This window comes from Bufo bufo, chromosome 1 (genome assembly GCF_905171765.1).
Source record: "Bufo bufo chromosome 1, aBufBuf1.1, whole genome shotgun sequence".
NCBI lineage: Eukaryota > Metazoa > Chordata > Amphibia > Anura > Bufonidae > Bufo > Bufo bufo.
This window is the reverse complement of record NC_053389.1, coordinates 176618410-176642715: the sequence shown is the minus strand read 5'-3', so window position 1 is coordinate 176642715 and position 24306 is coordinate 176618410. Positions and strand designations below refer to the sequence as shown.

Below are 24306 nucleotides of genomic sequence, written 5' to 3'. Positions count from 1 at the left end.
ACAGACAGTCAAAGGTGACGCTATCTATAGGATTAGTAAATCTGAGCCATCATGTAAGCATCCACAGTGCAGCGGAGAGAAAGTCAGTGAAGGGATGCCGTGCATGTACAGCCCTCTTCAGATCATGCCACAGTATCTTGATTGAGGGAAAAGATCAGGACTCTGACTTAGCCATTCCAAAATCTTCTTCTATGCATATGTGTTAAAGAGTTCCACTTTTGTCTCGTCTGTACATAGAATGTTTTCCCAGAAATATTGTGGAACATCCAGGTCTCGGAATGCAATGTGTCGAGATGCTGAGGAGGGCTATGCATGCAAGGCATCCCAAAAACACTGAAGAACTCAAACATATTTGCAGGGAGAAATAGTCCAAAATTCCTCCTGAATGTTGTACAAACCTTATTTGTAGCTACAGGAAACATTTAGTGGAGGTAATTGCTGCTAAAAAGAGGATCTACAGGTTAAATTTGAGGATTCACTTATTTTTTTCTCAGTGCACTGTGGATATTTGCTGAATGTGTTCAATGAAAGATAAGAATGATACAACTGGTTGTTATAGATTGGATTGTGCTGGTCTATAATTGTGACCTAGATAACAACCAGACCACAGATTATTACTTATCAGCTGAAATCCAGGTAATTCCAAAATGTTCACTTACGTTTTCTTGCAAAAAGGAGCAAAGAAAACGTAAACTTTGCTCACAGAACTTCACCAAAGCAGAGGAAAGAAGGCCGTGTCGGCCAGTTTGGTATCAGAAACAAAAGAGAGACCATGAGCCAGTCCTCCTAGAACTAAAGACAGCTGCAGTGATTTTTACTTTCTATAAGGACTTCAACCACTTACTACTGTCAGTCACCCTTTTTACACGACATTAGAGTTGTTAGATACTTACTGCCCACAATACAGTCCTGTGAGAAATATGACTTTTTTCAGTTGTTGCGACATGCAGCATACTTACCAATCTATGAAAACTATAGTTTGAGACATTTAATAACCCTGACCCTCAGACCACCGACCAAACACCCTGAAAAGCCCATAAAATGCCAGCTTTGTGCTTATGTTGGTCCAGTACAGTAGGGTCGAGGGTGGCTGCATGTGGATGAAGAACATAAAGAGTTTATGGGCGCCCTTTCGCATGCAGATCCACCTCCCCATTCACAGCCACAGTTCCAAAAAGCAGTAAGTGACAAGTAACTATGAAGGAAAACCTACACAGGAACCAAAGACATCAAATGGTTGCTGTGGCTTGCATTATTCTTTTACCATTATACATTTAACAGTTCATCAGTAGGATCTTAAGACGTTCGTTACTTCTAGTTTTCTACTGAAAATAATTATCCCAGCTCTTCCACTGGAAATATTAGCTAAACTAATGCCTCTTATTGCCAATGAATGTGCTTAGTGTACCATATTAAAGTACATTATGGGCTTGTAGATAGGGCTTACCCCTGAGCTTTGTCATGTGTTCCTAGCACTGAGTGAGATCTAACAGATGGCGGATATATCAAATCAAATCTCATGGAATTGCTTGCAAATGGCCGTGAAGAGACAACATAATTAGACTGGATGATGCAATGGCTCTGTTCTGTTATACTGCACTAAATATTCTTGATTTGCCTTCCTTTGTAAAAACTGCAACCTTTAAAGGCTATGTACATCTTCGGAGGCATTTTTTTTAATGATTGCATGTTACTCATTTTTGGCTAATATTTATTTTTTTCAATTGGCCTTTACTAAAAAATATTGAGCTGTTCTGTCACAAAGGGTTAACTGTTTTTCTAGATGTGTGACTGGTACTAATAACTCTCATCTCTAAACTACTGAGAGGTCATAAACACTTATTAAAGCCACATGTTTTTCACTAAGATAAGAACTAAGCTATAATGTTTATAATGTCAGAGAGCAGAGATAAGAAGTCCGTCTGCTCCTGGTCTGATGGAAAAGACACAAAATCCAAAGGCTGCTACTAAAGCTTGTCAGCTCTGTAGAGAAAAAAGAACACCATATTTTTAATAAAGGCCAATTTAATAAATTATTTTTAGCTCAAAATGCAATAATGAAAAAACTGCCCCCAAAGATGTACATAGCCTTTAACATAAAAGTGGGACCTATAAGTACTATATCTATGGGTAACTCCAGAATGGTGTTTAGAGTATGCAAGGGCTTTGCTTTACAGAGTGCAGGGAAAGGAGCTGAAATTGTCTATAGGCTCCTCTGCCACAGAAACACTAGCAGTATAAATGGTGCATGGGGACCCGGTTACAGATTTTACATTGAGGCCCAGGAGCACCAGGTTACTCCAATGGTCAACTGAATGCTCTTAGCTCACTACAAGATATCAGACATTAAGAACTGCATTTACAAAAAGCTTCCTTAAAGTGCTTGTCATGTTCCAACTATATGCAATTTCAAAAAATAAAATAAAAAAATAGCTTACCAGTAAGATTTAAAGAATCATTGACATTTAATATATTTGCATATTATTCTACTGGGGTCAGCATACTTCATATATCATTTGGTATAACAGTGTTGCAGATTGTAGATTTTGCAAATCTATTCATTTTTATAGGATTCTCTGTAAATACATAAATCATAAATTTAATAATGAAATAGCAAAAGGCTACACAATACATCTTTTCCTAGGAAAGTTGGTATTGTAGCTGCTTACTTTTCTTGATCCCTAAATGCTTTATACATGGATGGGATCAGTCCACAGAGAACATGGACAAGCATACGTTTAAAGGGGTTTTCCTGCCTTTAACAATTACGTCCAAGCTTCTGGTGTCTATCACCTGCTTGTGTGATGTTCTGTACTGTGAATACATGGGAATCTCTCCCTCCCCTTTCCTGATGTACAGGACATAGCACATCACATGCCTCCTGTCTTCACTGTTCCCTGGCTCTCCTCCTTCCTGCTTGACTCTAGAAAGATCCTGTTTCACATGCTGGGCAGCAGATAATGCAGCGTCATTGGGAAAAAGAATAGCAAAGCAGACGGGAAATAAATACTGTACTACCTAGCAAACTGCATCTGGAAATAGAGGAAATGGTGGGAATTTATCATGAGGGTAACTTTTGAAGTCAGTTTTTGCCTGAGTCTGCATTGGAGTAGTTTAGGACAAATTTATTTAATGTCACACATGGTTTCATAAATTTGGTGCATCTTTAAACTTAAAATTTTTGTCTAGCTGATTTTATCCATCTTTGTTGGGTGTGCCCCAACTTAAAGACATTCTGGAGGGGAGTGACAACTTTACTATCTACTGTATTAGGGTGCACAGTGCCCAACAATAACCTGGCTTGTCTTTTGGGTTTTTTAGATGCGGTTCACTGGGATTTCCATGATCGAATGCTCTTACATAGGACCATATTTCTAGCCCAGAAGGCAATGGTGCTAAGGTGGATGGCAAGATGCTCCCCTTCCATCCCTCTGTGGAGTAAACTTGTAAACACTGTCATATCATATGAAAGCATCGTGTATAAGAATAGGACTAGACTACAGACCTTTCACAAAATATGGGATGTCTGGTGTGCCTCATGTATATTTACTTAGTGCTACACTGTTACTTTGTGCCACGTCACTTATTCACAATGGTGCCATTTGTCAACTAACCATACACTTTCACCACAGCAGCACATGGACAGTTCACAAACTACACAGTTTCAGAAATAATCCCACCCTTGGTCCGAAAGACAATAATCATCCCTTTTTGCGATCCTCATAAATCGTCCATTTTACCCAGGACAGGAACGAGGGATATGTGTGCACACTGCCTATTGTACACCTAAAATATCCACCAAGTCAGCTCACAAAAAGTGACTTTCATCAAGAGCAACGCACTGCCAATGTCAAAAGTAGGAAGTGGTCATAATAATGTGGCTGACAGGGACAGACAAGAGAGGTCTCTGATGGGGGTTGCTGCTGTAAGAACACTGACGACTGAAGACGAGAAGACAGTCACACAAAGAGGCCTGAGAAGGGAACTCTGGTCTACAACGTGATCCCCTCAGAACATTGAAATGGGCAATATACTGATTGATAAACTTTACTATATTAGTCATGTAATCAATCAACTTTTCTGAAAATAAATCTCTTTTTTTTTTTATAAAAAGTCCTTCTGGTAAATATCACATACACTACATTTGCAGAGAATATCCTATTTTATATTTTTCTGAATATTTTACACAGACCTCTTCTGAACAACAGGTTAGAGAACTCCTGACCTACATTATTGCCTCTCTGTGTGTCTATGGCTTCTAGTACTCAGACTGCCTTCTCAACATTGACCTTTCACCTATACATCCTCCCTACACCAAACCCGACATTGTCCACAGGGTGCTTGCCACCAATCAGTGACTACTCCAGTCATACCTTCCTGAGGGGGGTGAGGGTAAAGAAGAAGAAGGTTCCTTACACTCCCCACCTTGGTTTATTCTGGGGTTAAGTCACACTGGTTGTGAGATAGAGATGTAGGGGGTTATTTACAAATATGAATACGTCTATATTAGACGTATTTCTGGCTCAGGTTCTTTGCGCCGCAAATTGCGACTTTTCCCCGCTCATGCCAGGTCTACAAAAAGGGGTGTGGTGTCGGCAGGGAAATGCGTAGAAAATGGTCTAAATCTGGTGTAGATTTACTAGCGGTGGTGGATCCGCTAAAGTTATACAAAGTCCGGCACCTCTACATAACTTCGCAGAATCCGCCATCTAAAACGCTGGTCTTAATAAATGACCCCCCTGGAGGTACCACTATCGCAACTGAATCTTTCATTATTGGAAGAATAAGATCTTTAAAGTATATTGGTATGCAAAATTCTTTAAACTGTCATGTCCAAAAGACATATCTAAAGATAGTATTGATGGAGGTCTGGGAACTATCCCCCAGTAACAACTAAAATAGAGACTTATATCAGCCATTCTCAGCTTCATCTGGGGAAACTACAGATGTATTCACAAACCACCACTATTAAAACTTAGCTCTTATTCGGTATATATTAAAAAATACCCATCAGTGATATAAAAACAGAGGTCAGGGCGCTGGGAAGGAAAGGAAAACATCTGAACCTTAGTACTTCCCTATGCTCTGCCTAGAATGGAATGGCCGACCCCGATAGGGGCGATCCCGTATCAGGAACCTCCTATATCCCCTAGGGTGACCCCGACACAGGGAAAGAAAACCACCACCGTCGATATGTTACAAAAAACAAAGGGACCACTAGGCCCACAAATTGCCAAAACCCTATATATGGTCAAATGTAAAGGGTACAATAGATAATTGATATCAAACACGGGATGACCAGATCAAACTACAGATGTAGCAGAGTTAACAGTCACACTTGGTGAGTTATCACATCTAGTTGACGCATTATGACTAACTATTATCTCTGCCCATCCATAGGTTGGGGCTCTATAGGGTTTGGTCTGACAGTGTGTCTCCCATATAGAGTTGAGAGCTGAAGCCTTTCATTCTACTGAATAGTAAGGATTTGGAAGTGCGGACTGCCACCGATACGAGCTACTGACATGTCGCTATGATATTCATTTAAACAATTGCGAGTACACCTACGTACGTTACATATCTGCCCCCCTTAAAACTCAAATATCATTATTAAGATGTTTCATTATTACTGTTTTGTTTAGATAAATAATGGGTTTTATCTTGCGGTGATGCAATTCCCATATTTTTTCGCTGGTTGATTACATGTTTTCGGATTTTCTTTGCCAACCACTGTAATTTCAATGCTGGATGAGTTAAAACACAGCTGTTGCAGCATGACGTATGATATCATCTAGGACTATCCAGTGCTTGTATATTCCATGAATATGGCAGTTTATAATCTATCATTTTGCTTGTCCTGTTTTATATATATATGTTATAGTTCACCTATCTTGAAGGTATAAGTCCAAGACAGATTTTGTACAATTTCATTCCTGTACTATTATGGGTTCCCCCACATTTGTTTAATAGGCCTGTGGGTAAAAATAATCGACCACACTGTTCAATTAGTAAATGGAAGAAGCTGAGATTCAAATGCCACCGACTCCGGTTTCAATGAGCTGTCAATTAAGCAGTGTCACAGTGTGGGAGAGCGCGATGTGATTTGTCTTCACCACTGTGATTTTATGACTCAATCTAATATACTGTTGGACGTTTCACTAAATGCCTGTGAGGACTAGAATGGGGTCTATGGAATAAGCTCAATTCAAATGCAAATTCAGAGCATGACAGCCGAGCCGTGGTTGGGAAAATGATCCAGAGATGACACATTGACAATTCTGACACTTCTGCATCGCTCAGAAGATGTGTTTACTTCAGCCCATCAAGTCACACAAAAATGAACTCAGTCTGATGTCTTTATTTCTCAAGCAAATGTTCAGCGTGGTTCTTCACAGCTTTAAAGGGGAAATCTCATATTAGCAATATAAAGGGCAGTAACAATGGTAGAAGGATCAGCGTGTAATGAGGATGAACTGTGACCTCCATATGCAGCTCCTATGCACTTATATGGCTTGCAGCTGCCTTCTTTAAAGAGGACCTTTCATGGCATTATCGGTTACAAACTGGTATACTTACCAGATAGGGCGGCCCCTACAGATGCAAGCACTTTTTCTAAAATACCCCTCTGTTCCCGTGCTGTGTCCCCCACAGATTTTGGCGCCTGATATGTTAATTTAGAGTATCGTTACAGGGAGGAGGAGGAGACACCAGGGTTTCTCAATGGGAGTCTCCTTCTCCCTGGCTGTAGCACGATCCAATCGCAGTGGAGAGCGTCACAGGCAGGGAGAAGGTGAGCTGTTTTTTCTCCCTGGCTGTGACGCTTTCCGCTGTGATTGGATCGTGCTACAGCCAGGGAGAAGGAGACGTCCATTGAGAAACCCTGGTGTCTCCTCCTCCTCCCTGTAACGATACTCTAACATATTAAGCGCCAAAACAGAGGAGGACACAGCTCCAGAACGGAGGGGTATTCTAGGGGGGGAAAAAAAGTGCTGGCATCTGTAGGGGCCGCCCTATCTGGTAAGCATACCAGTTTGTAACCAGTGGCGTACATAGAGAAGTAAGGGGCCCATAGCAAGGATCAAACCAGGCCTCCCACACAGGACTGAAGGGTTTCCGCCTAAACCCCTTTCAATGACCTTTGGACCATTTTTCCACTGCCTCATTTGCTAAAAGTTGTTCCTTTAGAGGGTGGAGTCATGAACAAGTTTTCATCTCCAGTAGAAGAGGATATAATCCCAACTAAAACTGGGCCCCCTCTTGCCCCGGACCCCGTAGCAGTCGCATGGTCTGCCGCTATGGTAGTTACACCCTTGTTTGTAACCCATAATCCGATTAAAGGTCCTCTTTAAATGGACTAGAAGTTCTCTGAGGGACTACTCAGATGTAAATATATATATAATATATATACAGTATATATACACTGCTCAAAAAAATAAAGGGAACACTTAAACAACACAATGTAACTCAAAGTCAATCACACTTCTGTGAAATCAAACTGTCCACTTAGGAAGCAACACTGAGTGACAATCAATTTCACATGCTGTTGTGCAAATGGGATAGACAACAGGTGGAAATTATAGGCAATTAGTAAGACACTGCCAATAAAGGAGTGGTTCTGCAGGTGGTGACCACAGACCACTTCTCAGTTCCTATGCTTCCTGGCTGATGTTTTGGTCACTTTTGAATGCTGGCGGTGCTTTCACTCTAGTGGTAGCATGAGACGGAGTCTACAACCCACACAAGTGGCTCAGGTAGTGCAGCTTATCCAGGATGGCACATCAATGCAAGCTGTGGCAAGAAGGTTTGCTGTGTCTGTCAGCGTAGTGTCCAGAGAATGGAGGCGCTACCAGGAGACAGGCCAGTACATCAGGAGACGTGGAGGAGGCCATAGGAGGGCAACAACCCAGCAGCAGGACCGCTACCTCCGCCTTTGTGCAAGGAGGAACAGGAGGAGCACTGCCAGAGCCCTGCAAAATGACCTCCAGCAGGCCACAAATGTGCATGTGTCTGCTCAAACTGTCAGAAACAGACTCCATGAGGGTGATATGAGGGCCCGACATCCACAGGTGGGGGTTGTGCTTACAGCCTAACACCGTGCAGGACGTTTGGCATTTGCCAGAGAACACCAAGATTGGCAAATTCGCCACTGGCGCACTGTGCTCTTCACAGATGAAAGCAGGTTCACACTGAGCACATGTGACAGACGTGACAGAGTCTGGAGACGCCGTGGAGAACGTTCTGCTGCCTGCAACATCCTCCAGCATGACCGGTTTGGCATTGGGTCAGTAATGGTGTGGGGTGGCATTTCTTTGGAGGGCCGCACAGCCCTCCATGTGCTCGCCAGAGGTAGCCTGACTGCCATTAGGTACCGAGATGAGATCCTCAGACCCCTTGTGAGACCATATGCTGGTGCGGTTGGCCCTGGCTTCCTCCTAATGCAAGACAATGCTAGACCTCATGTGGCTGGAGTGTGTCAGCAGTTCCTGCAAGACGAAGGCATTGATGCTATGGACTGGCCCGCCTGTTCCCCAGACCTGAATCCAATTGAGCACATCTGGGACATCATGTCTCGCTCTATCCACCAACGTCACGTTGCACCACAGACTGTCCAGGAGTTGTCAGATGCTTTAGTCCAGGTCTGGGAGGAGATCCCTCAGGAGACCGTCCACCACCTCATCAGGAGCATGCACAGGCATTGTAGGGAGGTCACACACACACTACTGAGCCTCATTTTGACTTGTTTTAAGGACATTACATCAAAGTTGGATCAGCCTGTAGTGTGTTTTTCCACTTTAATTTTGAGTGTGACTCCAAATCCAGACCTCCATGGGTTAAAAAATTTGATTTCCATTTTTTAATTTTTGTGATTTTGTTGTCAGCACATTCAACTATGTAAAGAACAAAGTATTTCAGAAGAATATTTAATCAATTCAGATCTAGGATGTGTTATTTTTGTGTTCCCTTTATTTTTTTGAGCAGTGTATATATATCTCCTGTGTTGGCTGGAAGACAGGCTATGGTGCCCTGTGCTGCCATCGTATGTGTGATGCATGAGCTGGACAGAGAATGAGACTCTTCTGGGTCACAGTTGCTGGGGAGGCATGGATGACTGTCTAGGCCCAGTGGTATTGGGTGCATCTTAGAGAGGATGTATAAGTGGACAAGACCCTTGAGATGCACGGTCTGTGACAAAGTGACAGTCTTAGAGAGATAGCAGGATCTGTGAATAAAAGAGATAATTTGTTAAGAGGGATCAAAACTGGTGTAAAGGAAAACTGTCTTAGTTGCCCATAGCAACCAGATTCCATCTTTCATATTCCAAAGGAGCTCTGAAAAATGAAAGGTGGAATCTGATTGGTTGCTATGGGCAACTAAGCCAGTTCTATTTTACAGCAGTAAGGATACGTTTATTGGGCAAAACTGTACAATTTCATTTTTGCAGACAGGCCTAGTAACAAAACATAATAAAGTCAGGGATGGAAATGTCCCATTGGGCCATGCATCACTGACAGACAGGGCTCCCTCGGATTATATTTATTTTAGCTAGAGCCAAGAGCCACATGTAGCTCTATGCTCTAGTGGGCAGTATTTATCTATTAAAAATTACAACCACAGCAATTGTCCTATCCAAACCAGATAATCTCTTTAACCTACTCCTACACTCCCACCAATACCACCAGCTATACTGATATTCTTTTTCTCAAACATAAGAAATCTAAAAGTTAAAAGGATTTTCCCATCTGGACATTTAAGGCATATTGATTGGATTTTCCATAAATGGCCGATAGGTGGTGGATCCTACTTATTTGGCCTACTTCAATCTCAAGAATGGGGCCCTATCATGAATGGAGAGCATGGGAAACACAAAAGGGGTTGGTCAGCACATCCCAATGCGCAGGTGCACGTTGCTATGACTGAAAACACAAAACAACACAACATATAATGCAACAGCTCTCTGCGAACCAAATAAAGTACAAAACATATTGTAATGCTAATGCTATGCTAATAAAGTAGAGATGCTTGGCAAATACATTTTGTACAAAATTATTTGAGCCAGTCTGCCGCACGTCAAGGTGATCTCTGTAAGACGGGAACCTAACACTAAGTTCTACCTGTTAAGTGCCATGACAGCGACCATGAAGCCTGCTCCTCCCCACTCACTGGAAGCCCCTGACACCAGGAGAGGTATGAAGTGGATAGTGGACTCGGCATGCATGTTGGTACTTGCATCCCCTGTATTCAATGGAGGCCATTTTGGCACCAAAAATAATAAAAACCAAAGGGGACCCAGCATGCATGTGGAAGCTACACCCCCTGAATTTCATGGTCTCTGTCATGGCACTTAACAGGTAGAACTTAGTGTTAGGTTCCCGTCTTACAGAGATCGCCTTGACATGCGGCAGACGGGCTCAAATAATTTTGTACAAAATGTATTTGCCAAGCATCTCTACTTTATTAGCATAGCATTAGCATTACAATATGTTTTTGTACTTTATTTGGTTCACAGAGAGCTGTTGCATTATATGTTGTGATGAATGGAGAGCATGCCATGCATGCATGGTGTCCACTCCATTCATTGCTGGTGGAATTCTGCAAATAGATTAACTCTTGAAGGCTACCGTGGGGCTCTGTTGAGAGAGGAGCAGGCCCAGAGGTGGGACATGCACCTATCTAACATTTATGCATATGGTATACTACCAATACTCTATGTCATAAATGCCCAGATGCAGGGGCGTAGCTAAAGGTTCATGAGCCCTGGTGCAAGAGTTCAGCTTGGGCCCCCCTTTCCTCAGTGCTTTGTGGCCAGGGGCAGGGAAGCACATAGCCTTCATGCTGCCTGAGGCAAAAATTGAAATGCCCCCCCCCCCCCCATCCCATGGCAAATTCATGACCTAACCCCTTTCCTACAGCCAGGGCACAAGTCTTTTTGGGCCCCCTAAGGCTCCTGGGCCCGGTAGCGACTGCTACCTCTGCACCCCTTATAGCTACGCCCCTGCCCAGATGGAACAACCTCCTTGGTTGCACTAGATTAGAAACAGGTTTTACTGGATTAGAAACTGTGCCAAACCTCTGTATGGGTTTTCACTGGTATTGCAATTTGTCTCCATTAAATTAAATGTGGCTGAGCTGCAACCCCGCACCTAACCTATGGAGAGGGATGGTAAACTGTTTTGGCTAAAAAAGACAATGCTTTTTAATGCTGTACAACCCAAGGTCAAGTGAAAAGGATGTTTTTCCAATATCGCCTACGGTCGTACAATTTATTATGTCCTGGATTATTCAGTTGATACTTGAAGAGTTGAACATGGTGGACATGGTTTTTGCAATCTAAGTATCTATGTAAGGCCTCATGCACACGACCGTTGTGTGCATCCATGGCCGTTGTTCCGTTTTCCGTGATTTTCTGCGGACCCATTGACTTTCAATGGGTCCGTTGAAAACTCGGAAAATGCACCGTTGTTCATCCGCGGCCGTGATCCGTGTTTCCTGTTCGTCAAAAAAATATGAACTGTCCTATTTTTTTGACGGACAACGGTTCACGGACCCATTCAAGTCAATGGGTCCGTGAAAAGACACAGATGCACACAAGATTGGAATCCGCCTCCGTGATCCGTGGCCGTAGGCTACTTTCACACAGACTGATCGCAGATCTGTCTGAATAAAAGCTTTTTCAGAGCTGAGTTTTCACTTAGTGAAAACTCAGATCCGACAGTATATTCTAACACAGAGGTGTTCCCATACTGATGGGGATGCTTCAAGTTAGAATATACTAAGAACTGTGTACATGACTGCCCCCTGCTGCCTGGCAGCACCCGATCTCTTACAGGGGGCTGGGATCCGCACAATTAACCCCTCAGGTGCCGCACCTGAGGGGTTAATTGTGCGTATCATAGCCCCCTGTAAGAGATCAGGTGCTGCCAGGCAGGAGGGGGCACACCCCCCTCCCTCCCCAGTTTTAAATTCATTGGTGGCCAGTGTGCCCCCCCTCCCCTGTATTACATTCATTGGTGGCCAGTGCGGCCCCCCTCCCTCCCCTGTATTACTGTACATTCATTGGTGGCCAGTGGGCCCCCCTCCCTCCCCTGTATTACTGTACATTCATTGGTGGCCAGTGGGCCCCCCTCCCTCCCCTGTATTACTGTACATTCATTGGTGGCCAGTGGGCCCCCCTCCCTCCCCTGTATTACTGTACATTCATTGGTGGCCAGTGGGCCCCCCTCCCTCCCCTGTATTACTGTACATTCATTGGTGGCCAGTGGGCCCCCCTTCCTCCCCTGTATTACTGTACATTCATTGGTGGCCAGTACGGCCCCCCCTCCCTCCCCCTCCTAATTAAACCCCCCCCCCCCCATCATTGGTGGCAGCGGAGAGTTCCGATCGGAGTCCCAGTTTAATCGCTGGGGCTCCGATCGGTAACCATGGCAACCAGGATGCTACTGCAGTCCTGGTTGCCATGGTTACTTAGCAATTTTTAGAAGCATTATACTTACCTGCGATGTCTGTGACCGGCCGGGCGCTCCTCCTACTGGTAAGTGACAGGTCTGTGCTATAAGCAATGCACCGCACAGACCTTTCACTTACCAGTAGGAGGAGCGCCCGGCCGGTCACAGACAGCGATGGTAAGTATAATGCTTCTAAAATTGCTAAGTAACCATGGCAACCAGGACTGCAGTAGCGTCCTGGTTGCCATGGTTACCGATCGGAGTCCCAGCGATTAAACTGTGACTCCGATCGGAACTCTCCGCTGCCACCAATGATGGGGGGGGATTTTAATTAGGAGGGGGAGGGAGGGGGGGCCCACTGGCCACCAATGAATGTACAGTAATACAGGGGAGGGAGGGGGGCCCACTGGCCACCAATGAATGTACAGTAATACAGGGGAGGGAGGGGGGCCGCACTGGCCACCAATGAATGTACAGTAATACAGGGGAGGGAGGGGGGGCCCACTGGCCACCAATGAATGTACAGTAATACAGGGGAGGGAGGGGGGGGCCCACTGGCCACCAATGAATGTACAGTAATACAGGGGAGGGAGGGGGGCCGCACTGGCCACCAATGAATGTACAGTAATACAGGGGAGGGAGGGGGGGCCCACTGGCCACCAATGAATGTACAGTAATACAGGGGAGGGAGGGGGGGGCCGCACTGGTCACCAATGAATGTACAGTAATACAGGGGAGGGAGGGGGGGGCCCACTGGCCACCAATAAATGTACAGTAATACAGGGGAGGGAGGAGGGGCCGAACTGGCCACCAATGAATGTAATACAGGGGAGGGAGGGAGGGGGGCACACTGGCCACCAATAAATTTAAAACTGGGGAGGGAGGGGGGTGTGCCCCCTCCTGCCTGGCAGCACCTGATCTCTTACAGGGGGCTATGATATGCACAATAAACCACTCAGGTGCGGCACCTGAGGGGTTAATTGTGCGGATCACAGCCCCCTGTAAGAGATCGGGTGCTGCCAGGCAGCAGGGGTCAGTCATGTACACAGTTCGTAGTATATTCTAACTTGAAGCGTCCCCATCACTATGGGAATGCCTCTGTGTTAGAATATACTGTCGGATATGAGTTTTCACGCTCTAACTCAAATCCGATGGTATATTCTAACATAGAGGCGTTCCCATGTTGATGGGGACGCTTCAAGTTAAAATATACCATCGGATGGGAGAAAACTCCGATCCGATGGTATAATAGGGACTCCTGACTTTATATTGAAAGTCAATGGGGGATGGATCCGTTTGCAATTGCACCATATTGTGTCAACGTCAAACGGATCTGTCCCCATTGACTTGCATTGTAAATCAGGACAGATCCGTTTGGCTCCGCACGGCCAGGCGGACACCAAAACGACTTTTTCCTTCATGTCCGTGGATCCTCCAAAAATCAAGGAAGACCCACAGAAGAAAAAACGGACACGGATCACGGACCTACGGACCCCATTTTTGCGGACCGCAAAAAAAACCTGTTGTGTGCATGAGGCCTAAATCTGAGTATTCTCTAGTAGGACATCTAGCCTACAAAAATACCATTGTACACCCAACTGTGGTGGCAGAATGAAGACAACAGTTTATCCTACATAGATTTATTTATATCTTCAACCTACAAACACAGTTCAGGGGTACCTGCAAAAATGTCTGTGGCACCAACAGTGGTGAATATTTTTCAAAACATGAGACTTGTTCATTGAACAGAATTTGAAATTAAAGATGTTTTTGACATACAAAAAATATACAGATATGTTACAAATTTGTATTTAATTAAATAAATTGCACAGTTAAAACATAATAATTTTACATGACACAGATCAGATCGAGATTTCATACTCCAGGCAAAGCTTGTATGCTGTATTATGTCTGGTTCAGAGCCTGAGGAGGTGGAGCATGACACAGGGACTCTCTCTTTGGTGTTCTATAGATCATGTACAAGGCATAACACCACATACAGTATATGCTTTACCTGGAGTGTTCTTTCATGGAATGACAGTAGTATAAATAAGAGAAATAACAATATACTATATATTACATGAACGCTTTGCGGTCCATAGTCTTTAACGCACTGGATTCATTCGTGTTTACAACAGGAAAAAAAAGTTTTTTCTAGACTAATAATGAAACACTTGGCTGTTACCGATCAGCAATTTGATTGCTTAGATAAACAAAGCCACATAATTTATAATATGGACATCGTAGAAGGGTTTCTCCATAGGACTCTCCTGTCTGAGCCCTAGAACAGATCCCAAGAAGAAAGATTCTAGCTCCAGTCCATTTGAATGACCTGCATTTAATACTAAATTTTTCCTGAATCTATGAAAAATATGGCTGAATTCAGTTACCTGAAGCATAATCCATCCAATGCGTTGATATGACTTCAAAAGATTAGACTAAACATCGAGTTAAGTCCCAAATTTTCTAACTTGAAAAAAATATACATTATGCTCCCCCTAGTGGTGACTGCAGTCAGCCTGAATTTTATTATCTATACTAAATGGCAGTGTGAAGGAAGCAGAAGATTGGGAATTCGGTTTCAAAAAATTAATCTCTTATTCTATGAAGATATGATACATAAAGGAATGAGTACAGAATGTTGGACCTATAAATGAAATTATGTTTGAGGTACTCTTTAAATTTGGAGATCTGCTCTATACAATGGAGACATACTACACAGAGAGAACATCTATATGCTAGACTTACAGTGAATTTTTCCCCACTGTCAGCATTGGACTGCTGCGCTAACATAATAGGGGATCTACTGTGCGCATATGCACAGCAGTCCTGACAATGCATTTCAGTGCAGCTTTGAGCATTAACAGACAGGAATGTGGGCAGTAGGAAAATAATTAAATTGTGATTTGGACTCCTTATGGACAGCATTACTCATGTATCAGTGCAGATAATATTCCAAGATTGTGGTGACAGATTCCCTTTAATTTATGGTTGTCCACCATTTTTTCCTGGAGTGCAACGCTTTACAGTTAAGTCAATGTAGTCCAGAACTTGAGATGGTAGGAACATGTTAAAACAAAAATTTGGGAATTTAAGCCCCAGCCCTCGCACTGCCTAGAAATGCACAGCACAACTGCCTGGAACACACACAGCTGCCCATTGGGAGGTGGGGCTTGTATTATGCCCCATCCCTTTTGTGGGCTGGTTCCCTTGATTGTCCTAGTAAAATTGGAAATGTTGGCAAGTATGGGAGTAATATCATCAGTCTCCAGGAAAACGTGACCCTATACTCTGTTGTTTCTGCCATCTACACTGTTCCTTGTGAGATGTATCCTATGAAGTATGATAGTCTGATAATTCTGTTATAATTCTGCTGCCTTCTTGAGATGATGAATGGAAATGTCATTTCACTGTAGGCTGTAAAACGAGATGTTATTTTCTGGATCAGTCTGTAGTGTAGCCTGTATGGCCACCCGACGTCATCACATGTAATAGCCCCAATATTCCATATTTATTCTTTACATTGATAAACAGAAGAAAAAATTAATTATACTGCCAAAAATAAAAATATATAGTTAAAGGATATGTCCCTTTCTGATGATCATGTCCCTTTAAAGGAGTGGTCAAAAACCCTCTCAAGGGGCGCTGCTGTATGCCAGATAACTGTGATGCCCACCAAGTATCAGGCACATGCTCTATTCTAATTAATTGGACATATGCACAATACTTGACAGGCAACTCTCCCACCCGGCATACAGCAGCATCTCTCCAAGTCTGATTTCAGATCGGGAGGGAGAGACGGGCTGAACAACCCCTTTAAACAAGACTTCCAGTTTTATAGAAAAGGTTTATTCATTATATCATGAAAACAGAGCTTTCTAATTGGCATTTCAATTCCTTACAGTTTTTAAGATCTGTGCTTGATGTCAGTGAATAGAGACATTCTTGTATCCATCCAGAGGCTAAACCTATCCCAATAATGTGCTGCTCACACAGGTACATCTAGAGTAGGACTTGGGGGACTAGAGCCAGGGGTGCACCACCAATGAACGCAGGTGATGCAATCGCCTCAGGCAGCACCAGGTAGGGGCAAGAGGGGGGCAGTGGAAGGGCCATGGGCAATGAGCACTGTCATTGTGGCAAAGGGGTTAGGTTAAGAAATAGGCATTGGGTGGGCGCCATTTCAGTTTTCGCCTCAGGCAGCAGAAAGGCTAGGTGCACCCCTGCCTAGGGCCCAGTAGTAAAATTCGTTCTGGGGAGCCAGTGTACCACTACATGCAAATACAACCTGCTTACGTAGTTGTAGGCAGCAATAGGAAGCTCAGGATTTTGGTGGTCCCTGCAGCGACTTCGAGAAGGGGAAGAAGATACTGGCTGGCTTGCCTCTAGAAGTCATCTCAGCCACCCGATGCATCTATAACAATAGACTTATAGGTTTTAAAATAATCTACCCAGTTTTCTATATGGGTATAGGCTGGATGAGATGCTGTGCTGGGGGACTGGGTGCCTACCTTTGACAGGGGCCCACCCGGGATTCACTTGTTCCTCTGTGGGCCAGTTCGAGCGTGAGTAGGTCATTAGAGCTCAGATTTCCTTCCTTTGTTAACATGAGTAGATATGCTGCTGACACATGAGCATAAAAGATGTGAACAATCAACAAAGAGGATTGTACGTTGGTTGGGTTATCGGCAGGATGATTACATGTGACAATGATCAGAAATCAACGTTCATTTGCCCATCATCAGCCCATGTAAAAGGGCCCTAAGACTGTGCTGATGCCTAGTAAATGGCAGGCATAGCTGGTGACACCAGCATCTGCCTTCCCACTCTATTCTGAAGCTGTGTGATGGAAGGCAACCTGCAAGCAGTGGAGTCAAGATGATGTTCATTTATAGTTTTAACCCACCACTATATTATCTGCTCAACGGGGAGCCCATATTGACTGTCAGGGAACTGAACTGTCTTTTGAAAGAGCCATGCATCTGTCAGCAGCACATTATCAGGACAAGCTTTCCATCTCTTGAAGACGGTAATAATGTTTCTATTCAGACATGAAGCAGGGATGTCAAATTTTAAAAGATTTATAAAAATTAAAAAAAAGTTTATTACAAAGTTGCATAACTTTTCATGATAGCAAGAATATGTATAGCCTGTATTATTATGCAAGACACCAACTCACTTGCACGCAAATCTTAAAGAGGTTGTCCAAGATTAGCAGAACGTGGCTGATTAATTCCAGAAAGCCCATCGCACCTGTCCATGGAGGTGTCTGATATTGTAGCTCAGCACCATTAAAATGAATAGATCTAAGCAACAGCAGACACGACCTGAGGCCAGGTGTGGCACAAGCTTTGGAAGAAGGCAGCCATGTTTTCCTTTCAGGTGAGTCTGTCACCTATATAATAACTACGTGCTGCTGCGCACTGCAGTATCATTCACACCATAGTTTTGGTACTTTTATTGCTATTTCCAATCCCCAGAAAAAGAACTTTGACGGATACGCAAATGAAGCATCAACTGCCCAGCTGGGCGTTTTCAATCTTTCAGCAAGCCCAAGCATGGCTTTTCTCTTGGTCCCAGTTCCTCCCTCTTGCTCTCCCAAGCCCATTCCTTCTGCCTGCGACATCATCGAGTTACTGCATCCAAATCTGGCACGCTAAAGATGTCAGTATGTACTGTAATGTGCAGTGTGAAGTCACTGGCAGAAGGGTAAGAGATCAGTGATGTCACAAGCAGAAGGGATGGACTTGGAAGTGCAAGAGAGAGGAACTGGGACAGAGAGAAGAGGCGACTTAGGCCTGGGCACATGGTTCCTCATTTGCATATCCATGAAAGTTATTTTTCTAGAAACCTGAAATGAAATCAATAGTCCCAAGGGGACAGTATGATTTGAATGATTTTGTGATGCAGTACATTAGCATTAGGCAGCATTCACATGACCACAGGACAGCCGTGGCCGTGTTACGGACCTCAGTCCGCAATACACGGGCACCGGCTATGTGCACCCCTCCTGGCTGTGCAGACCCTTTGACTTTAATCTGCAAGATGCGAACAAAGATAGGACATCTACTATCTTTGGCATGGAGACACGGACCTGGAAACACATGGAAGGACTTCCGGATCTGTGTCTCGGCACTGCAAAAGACAGAACATGTCCTATCTTTTGCGCATCTTGCAGATCGCAGACCCATTGAAGTCAATGGGTCCGCACTGTGATGTGGGGTTCACAAGGCCCCTGCCCATGTTTTGCGGATCCGCGGTTTGCAGTCCTCAAAACAGGCACAGCTGTCCCACGGTCATGTGAATGTACCCTCACTTCTATATGCTAAATGTAGGTGACCGACTCTCTTTACACCCATAAGAGATATAGCACAAAAGACAGCAAAAAATGTAATCAATACAAAAAATATAATGTACAGCTGCACTAGGGAAATGGTAAGGCTTATTATTTCTTCAGTGCATCATAGAAAAATACATTCTGCATATTAATTATTAAATTACAGCATTTCTTAAAATCAGCTCTCCAAAAATGAGCTTTTATGTTATTGCTTGAATCAAGAACAAAATTCATTAGGATATTATATATAAAAGTGCAAATTACGAAACTGCCGACGGATTTGCTTTCTCTCAAGAATTACACAAATACATTTTGATCTTTACATTTTGATCTTCAAACTGCTTAAAGCTAAATATATATGTATACAACGTTGGCCAGTGTTACAGCAACTCGTTCCTGCAAATTCTATCAGCAACTAGCAAAGAGACAGACTGTGGATTTCACACATTGTGAGAAGGAAAGTGATTTTTTCCCCCTCTAAATTAAAAACATATATAAAAATCAATAAAAGATTGTGCCGTATACTTCATAGACTCTTCCTTTATCCTGTTCGAAAGGCGTTTGAGCAGTCTTCATTTTATGGCACATTTTCCAGTACTAGAAAACGTCAGGAATCTCTCGTAACATTGTCAGTCTATAGTCTATGGTTGTGTCAACATATTCCGGGGGTGAAGTACAGCAGCCATATAATGAAAGGACCTAAGCACGTATAGATGCTCAGGATCTCACTATGGACAAGTGCATAGGCTTAATACACAAAGTACGTCACAATAGAGCAGAAGAAACTGTCCGGAGAAAGGCACACAAGATGTGAATGTCCTTATACATGTCCGTGAGGAGTCTTCCAGCTCCAGTGGTAGCCAACCCTCAGCTAAGCATTTTCTCTTTGGAAATCTCTAATGGCATTGACGTTCTCATAGACAAGTTCAGGCCCCGTGTGATTCTCATAAATATGTTCATCATTGGGTTCAAGAATCAAGTCGACCATACATTTGTTGAGGAATATATACTGTTCCTAGAAATTGAATAAAGTCAATTACAAAATGACAGATTAGTATGTTCAGGGACTACATGAGATGTTCAATATGTATGTAAAGAGAAATATATGAATGAAGGTTATTGGGACACAAAGTTGGTCACAGACTCACGAGAAATCCCCAAATAATCCTGTGTACACTTTATCCAAGGTTGTCCTAAAGGATGCACTAATCTACATAGGAATACCTGCCAAGAGTCCTACAAACGAGACTGAAGGGCTCTGACGGTTATGCTAATGGTATTAAAGGGGTTGTTCCACAAAAAATATTCTAAATTTTTCAAACCATGAAACCAGCACTTGGATCTGAATACTTTTGTAAATGCATATAATTAAAAATGTTGTATACACACACTGAGATATCACATAAACTGCATCCGAGTAGTGTCACCTGCTGTTTGCTATTTTTCTAATTTCTTTGTCCACTTCCTGAGGTGGACACACATGCTCAGTTCCATCCTTCAAAAAAATCTAGTAGAGCCATAGGAGCAGTGAATGGAGGGAGCTCTGGATCCATGTGAGGTACAGGGCTGTTTCTGAACTATGTGATGTCTAATGATCAATTTTTACATTTATCATGGGATAACCCCTTTGAATAGAGTCATTTCTGGTTGTTTTGTGACCATTCTCAGGTGGAACATAAATTGTCTAGTGGCTTGGGATTTAAATGTCAGCCAGTATGCTTGGGGTAATGACACAAAAAGGTTTTATTTTCCTTCCTTGTACTGTACCATCGTTTTACTATTCACTCCCAACCCCACAAATTAAGTTACACTGGAAATGTCAGGCATTGGTCCACCCAAAGTCTGCAAGTTATCGGGGATATATTTGATAACAACAGTTGGTCAAAATGATTGTACAGCCAACAAAGAACAGGTTAACGATTCCCATCGCGACTGCTAAATTGTTCCTATGACCATTGCACCCAGGCACTGTCACCATAATGGGAAACAGCCACATCAATGTCCAAAAGAGCTTGTGTTAAGAGTAAAATGGAGCAGATGTTAAGAGTAAAATGGATGACCTGCTAACGGGTTTATTGCTTGTTTTCAGTCACTAAAAGCTATGAGTTGCATGGTCTGTTAGTTATAGAGAACATAGAGGAATTAGGCTACTTTCACACTAGCGGTAATATTTTCCGTTATTGAGATCCATCATAGGGTCTCAATACCGGAAAAAAGACGCTTCCGTTTTGTCCCCATTCATTGTTAACTGAACAGAATGGAATGCTCCAAAATGCATTCCGTTCTGTTCTCATCCCGTCCTGAGATGCAGAGCAAGACAATGCAAGTCAATGGGGACTGATCCGTTTTCTCTGACACAATAAAAAACGGTTCCGTCCCCCATTGACTTTCAATGGAGTTCATGATGGATCTGTCTTGGGTATGTTAAAGATAATACAACAGGATACGTTCATAATGGATGCAGATGGTTGTATTATCAGTAACGGAAGCGTTTTTATTTTTGCTAGTGTGAAAGTAGCCTAAGAAAGCTAATTTTGATCACTCTCATGATGCACTACAAGAGTATTAAAAAGGCAAGTAAAACAGTAAGTGAAATGCCCTCGTGAAACACCCAATTCCAAATCTTAAATATGCAATAGCCTCATCAAAAACCCAGAAATGGAAAAGAGTGAATAGATTCTAAACTAATGAAATTTGTTATGAATTTCCCAAAAACTTTAGGTTTCCAACGAATCAGAATTCCTTGGAATTTGCCCTGTATGAATTGCTCAAAATGTCGCCCATTTCACAGGTCAGAAGACTAGAAGGCATCTGCCACCAAAAAGGGATAGTTTTTGGACTGCTTTTTATTTAAAAATCCCAACAGTGTGTTACTACACAGGCTGTCCGTTACCACCGCTACCATCCGTTCACCCGTGGCCATATATGTGGCTGTACTTTAAAACCACTTAGTGTTAAAGTATTTGAAAGGGGTTGGATACAGTCCTAAGACACCTCAGAATGTCATACTTGATTTTTCATGGCAATTGGAGCACTTTTGATTCAGACTATAGACGATTTGACTATGCATATATAAAGGACTATGCATATATACAGGACATTATATATAATATATATATATATATATATATATACACATATACATATACAGTCTACAGAGCAGTAAAATACTGTCCTGTAGTCAGGAAAGTACCACCTACCACATTATGCAGTAGATATTTAGACTTGCTTACCTCTGTCTGTACCATTAAGTTACGATGTATTCTCATCTTCTCTACAAAGCTATATATTCCTATGCATTGTTCCTTCTCGATCTGCTGCATTAGATAATCCAAAGCAATAAGGGTTCCAGTTCGGCCCACTCCCGCACTGTAGAAGACATGCATAAAGGTTCAGGCAAAAGTACAACAAAACTATTCAGCAACATTACGTGGGGGAAAACAATAATGAGACAATGGTTACCAACAATTCAAAAAAACACAGAAGAAGTCCCAACAGCCGTGACTGTTTTTTACTGAAATAATCAGCGTAAAATAAAGAAGATTTATGTACACTAAAATATGATTAATTTCTATAGTAAGACAGCTGTCTGCAGTTATTTCACTGTTAAAAGGGTTTTCTAAGACTTTTCTACTGATGACCTATCCAGAGAATAGTATCTGATCGCCAGTGCCTTCTCAAACAGCTGATCGGAATGGGTCACGGATGTCAGACCCCCACCGATGATATAATGATCACCTATCCAGAGAATAGGTCATCAGTATAAAAGTCTCTGAAAACCCCTTTAAGCAATTATTAAGCTCCATTATACCTTTAGCAGGGGTTTAACCTAGTCGCTAGGTTAAAACATTCAGGGCCTGGGCCCCAGATGATTTGTCCCAGGCTCCGAATGTACTGCCTGTAGGACATATACAACTGTATTGAATCCCTGCTGCGGAATTGCCCAGGGCTCCATCTGTAAAAGGGTCCCCTGCTCAGCTGGTCCACAGCCACTGAAATAACAGTGGTGACTACGGACCAGGACACACTGCAGGAGCTGAAGGACTTCTGATGACATCACAGTCATGTGATCAGTGGTAGAGACAAAACTCAGTGGTGGAGAAGGACCTGCGATGATGTCACCATCATGTGATCAGTGCAGAAGAGGACGAAGTTCAGGTATGAAGAGCAGAAGTAGTGGTGACAAACCTGTGTGATGACCTCTGTGAGATGAAGATTGGTAAATTAAGGGATGGATTCAATGCGAGAGACAGAGTAATGCTGGGTATTGTAGTTCTCCCCTCCTACACCCCCTCCCTGCTTGGTTGAAGGAATTATGCTATTTGCCTGGCAATGTATGTTAGGGTCTGTAGGTGAATGCAAGGCAGTGATGTTATATAGGCTATATGTTGCTTCTTTTTGTTTTTTGGCTACCAAAAGAAAATACTGGGGGCCACTATGCGGGACGTTATTAATGCTGGGGGCCACTATGGGAAACCATTTATACTGGGGGCCATTATGGGGAATATGATTTATGCTGGGGACCATTATGGGGAACATGATTTATGCTGGGGACCATTATGGGGAACATGATTTATGCTGGGGACCACTATGGGGGACATTATTAATCCTGGGGGCCACTATAGGGGACATTATTATTGCTGGGGGCCACTATGGGGGACATTATTATTGTTGGGGGCCACTATGGGGGACATTATTATTGCTGGGGGACATTATTATTGCTGGGGGCCATTATGGGGGACATTATTATTGCTGGGGGCCACTGTGGGGAACATCATTAATGCTGGGACCCACAATGGAGACATTATTTACAATGGGGGCATTAGTTACAATGGGGGCCGTTATAGGAGGTTGGGATAAGATAATGAAATTCATCCAGGGGTTAAAAACAGATGCAATGGCAAGAAAATGAATGCACAAAGGGTTAAAAAAAAAAAGGCCATAAAAACTGACAGTGTTTCAGTTTATTTATTTTTTTACATTTGTGTGCATGCAGCTTTACATGTAACTGTATGATGGAGGCGGCTTGGGGAGAGAGTGATGTTACTTACATGGGACTGTGAGAAGCAGGAAAATAATTCCAAATGGGGTGGAATTGGAAAAAAACTCAATTCCTCCACCGTTTTACTGATTTTGTCCCTACAGCATTCCCTTTGTGGCAGTACAACTCTGGGGCAGTACAATTACAATGATACCACATATGTATAGATTTGTTATGTCTAAATAGTGAAAAATTAATTTGAACTTTGAAAAAATAGTCTGACCTCCATAACATTTTTATAGTTCTATCTACTGATCTGTAGTTTTTATTGATACAATTTTGGAGTGTGTGTGACTTTTTGATCACATTCTATAAAAAAAATTGTGGAAAGAAGCAATGAAAAAATGGCAAATCGGCCATTTTGACCCTTTTTTCTGTTACGCCATTCGCCGTATGAGCTGAGCGCTGTTACGCCAGGCTATGAGCTGAGCGCTGTGATTGGCCAGCGCTACAGCATAGGAGAAAGAGACGCTGTCAGGTTCCCC

At 43.0% G+C, this 24306-nt stretch overlaps 1 protein-coding gene across 1 annotated transcript in view; it reads right to left on the bottom strand.

The window, feature by feature from the left end:
* Positions 1–14016: 14016 nt before the first annotated feature.
* Positions 14017–24306, bottom strand: part of PTPRH (protein tyrosine phosphatase receptor type H) — a 200480-nt gene continuing 190190 nt past the window's right edge. The window contains exons 22-23 of the mRNA XM_040428959.1: positions 22014–22149; positions 14017–19795 (exon numbers count right to left, since the gene is read on the bottom strand). Coding sequence (XP_040284893.1) covers positions 19652–19795; positions 22014–22149 — 280 coding nt within the window. The 3' untranslated portion in view covers positions 14017–19651. The remainder of the gene's footprint in view (positions 19796–22013; positions 22150–24306) is intronic.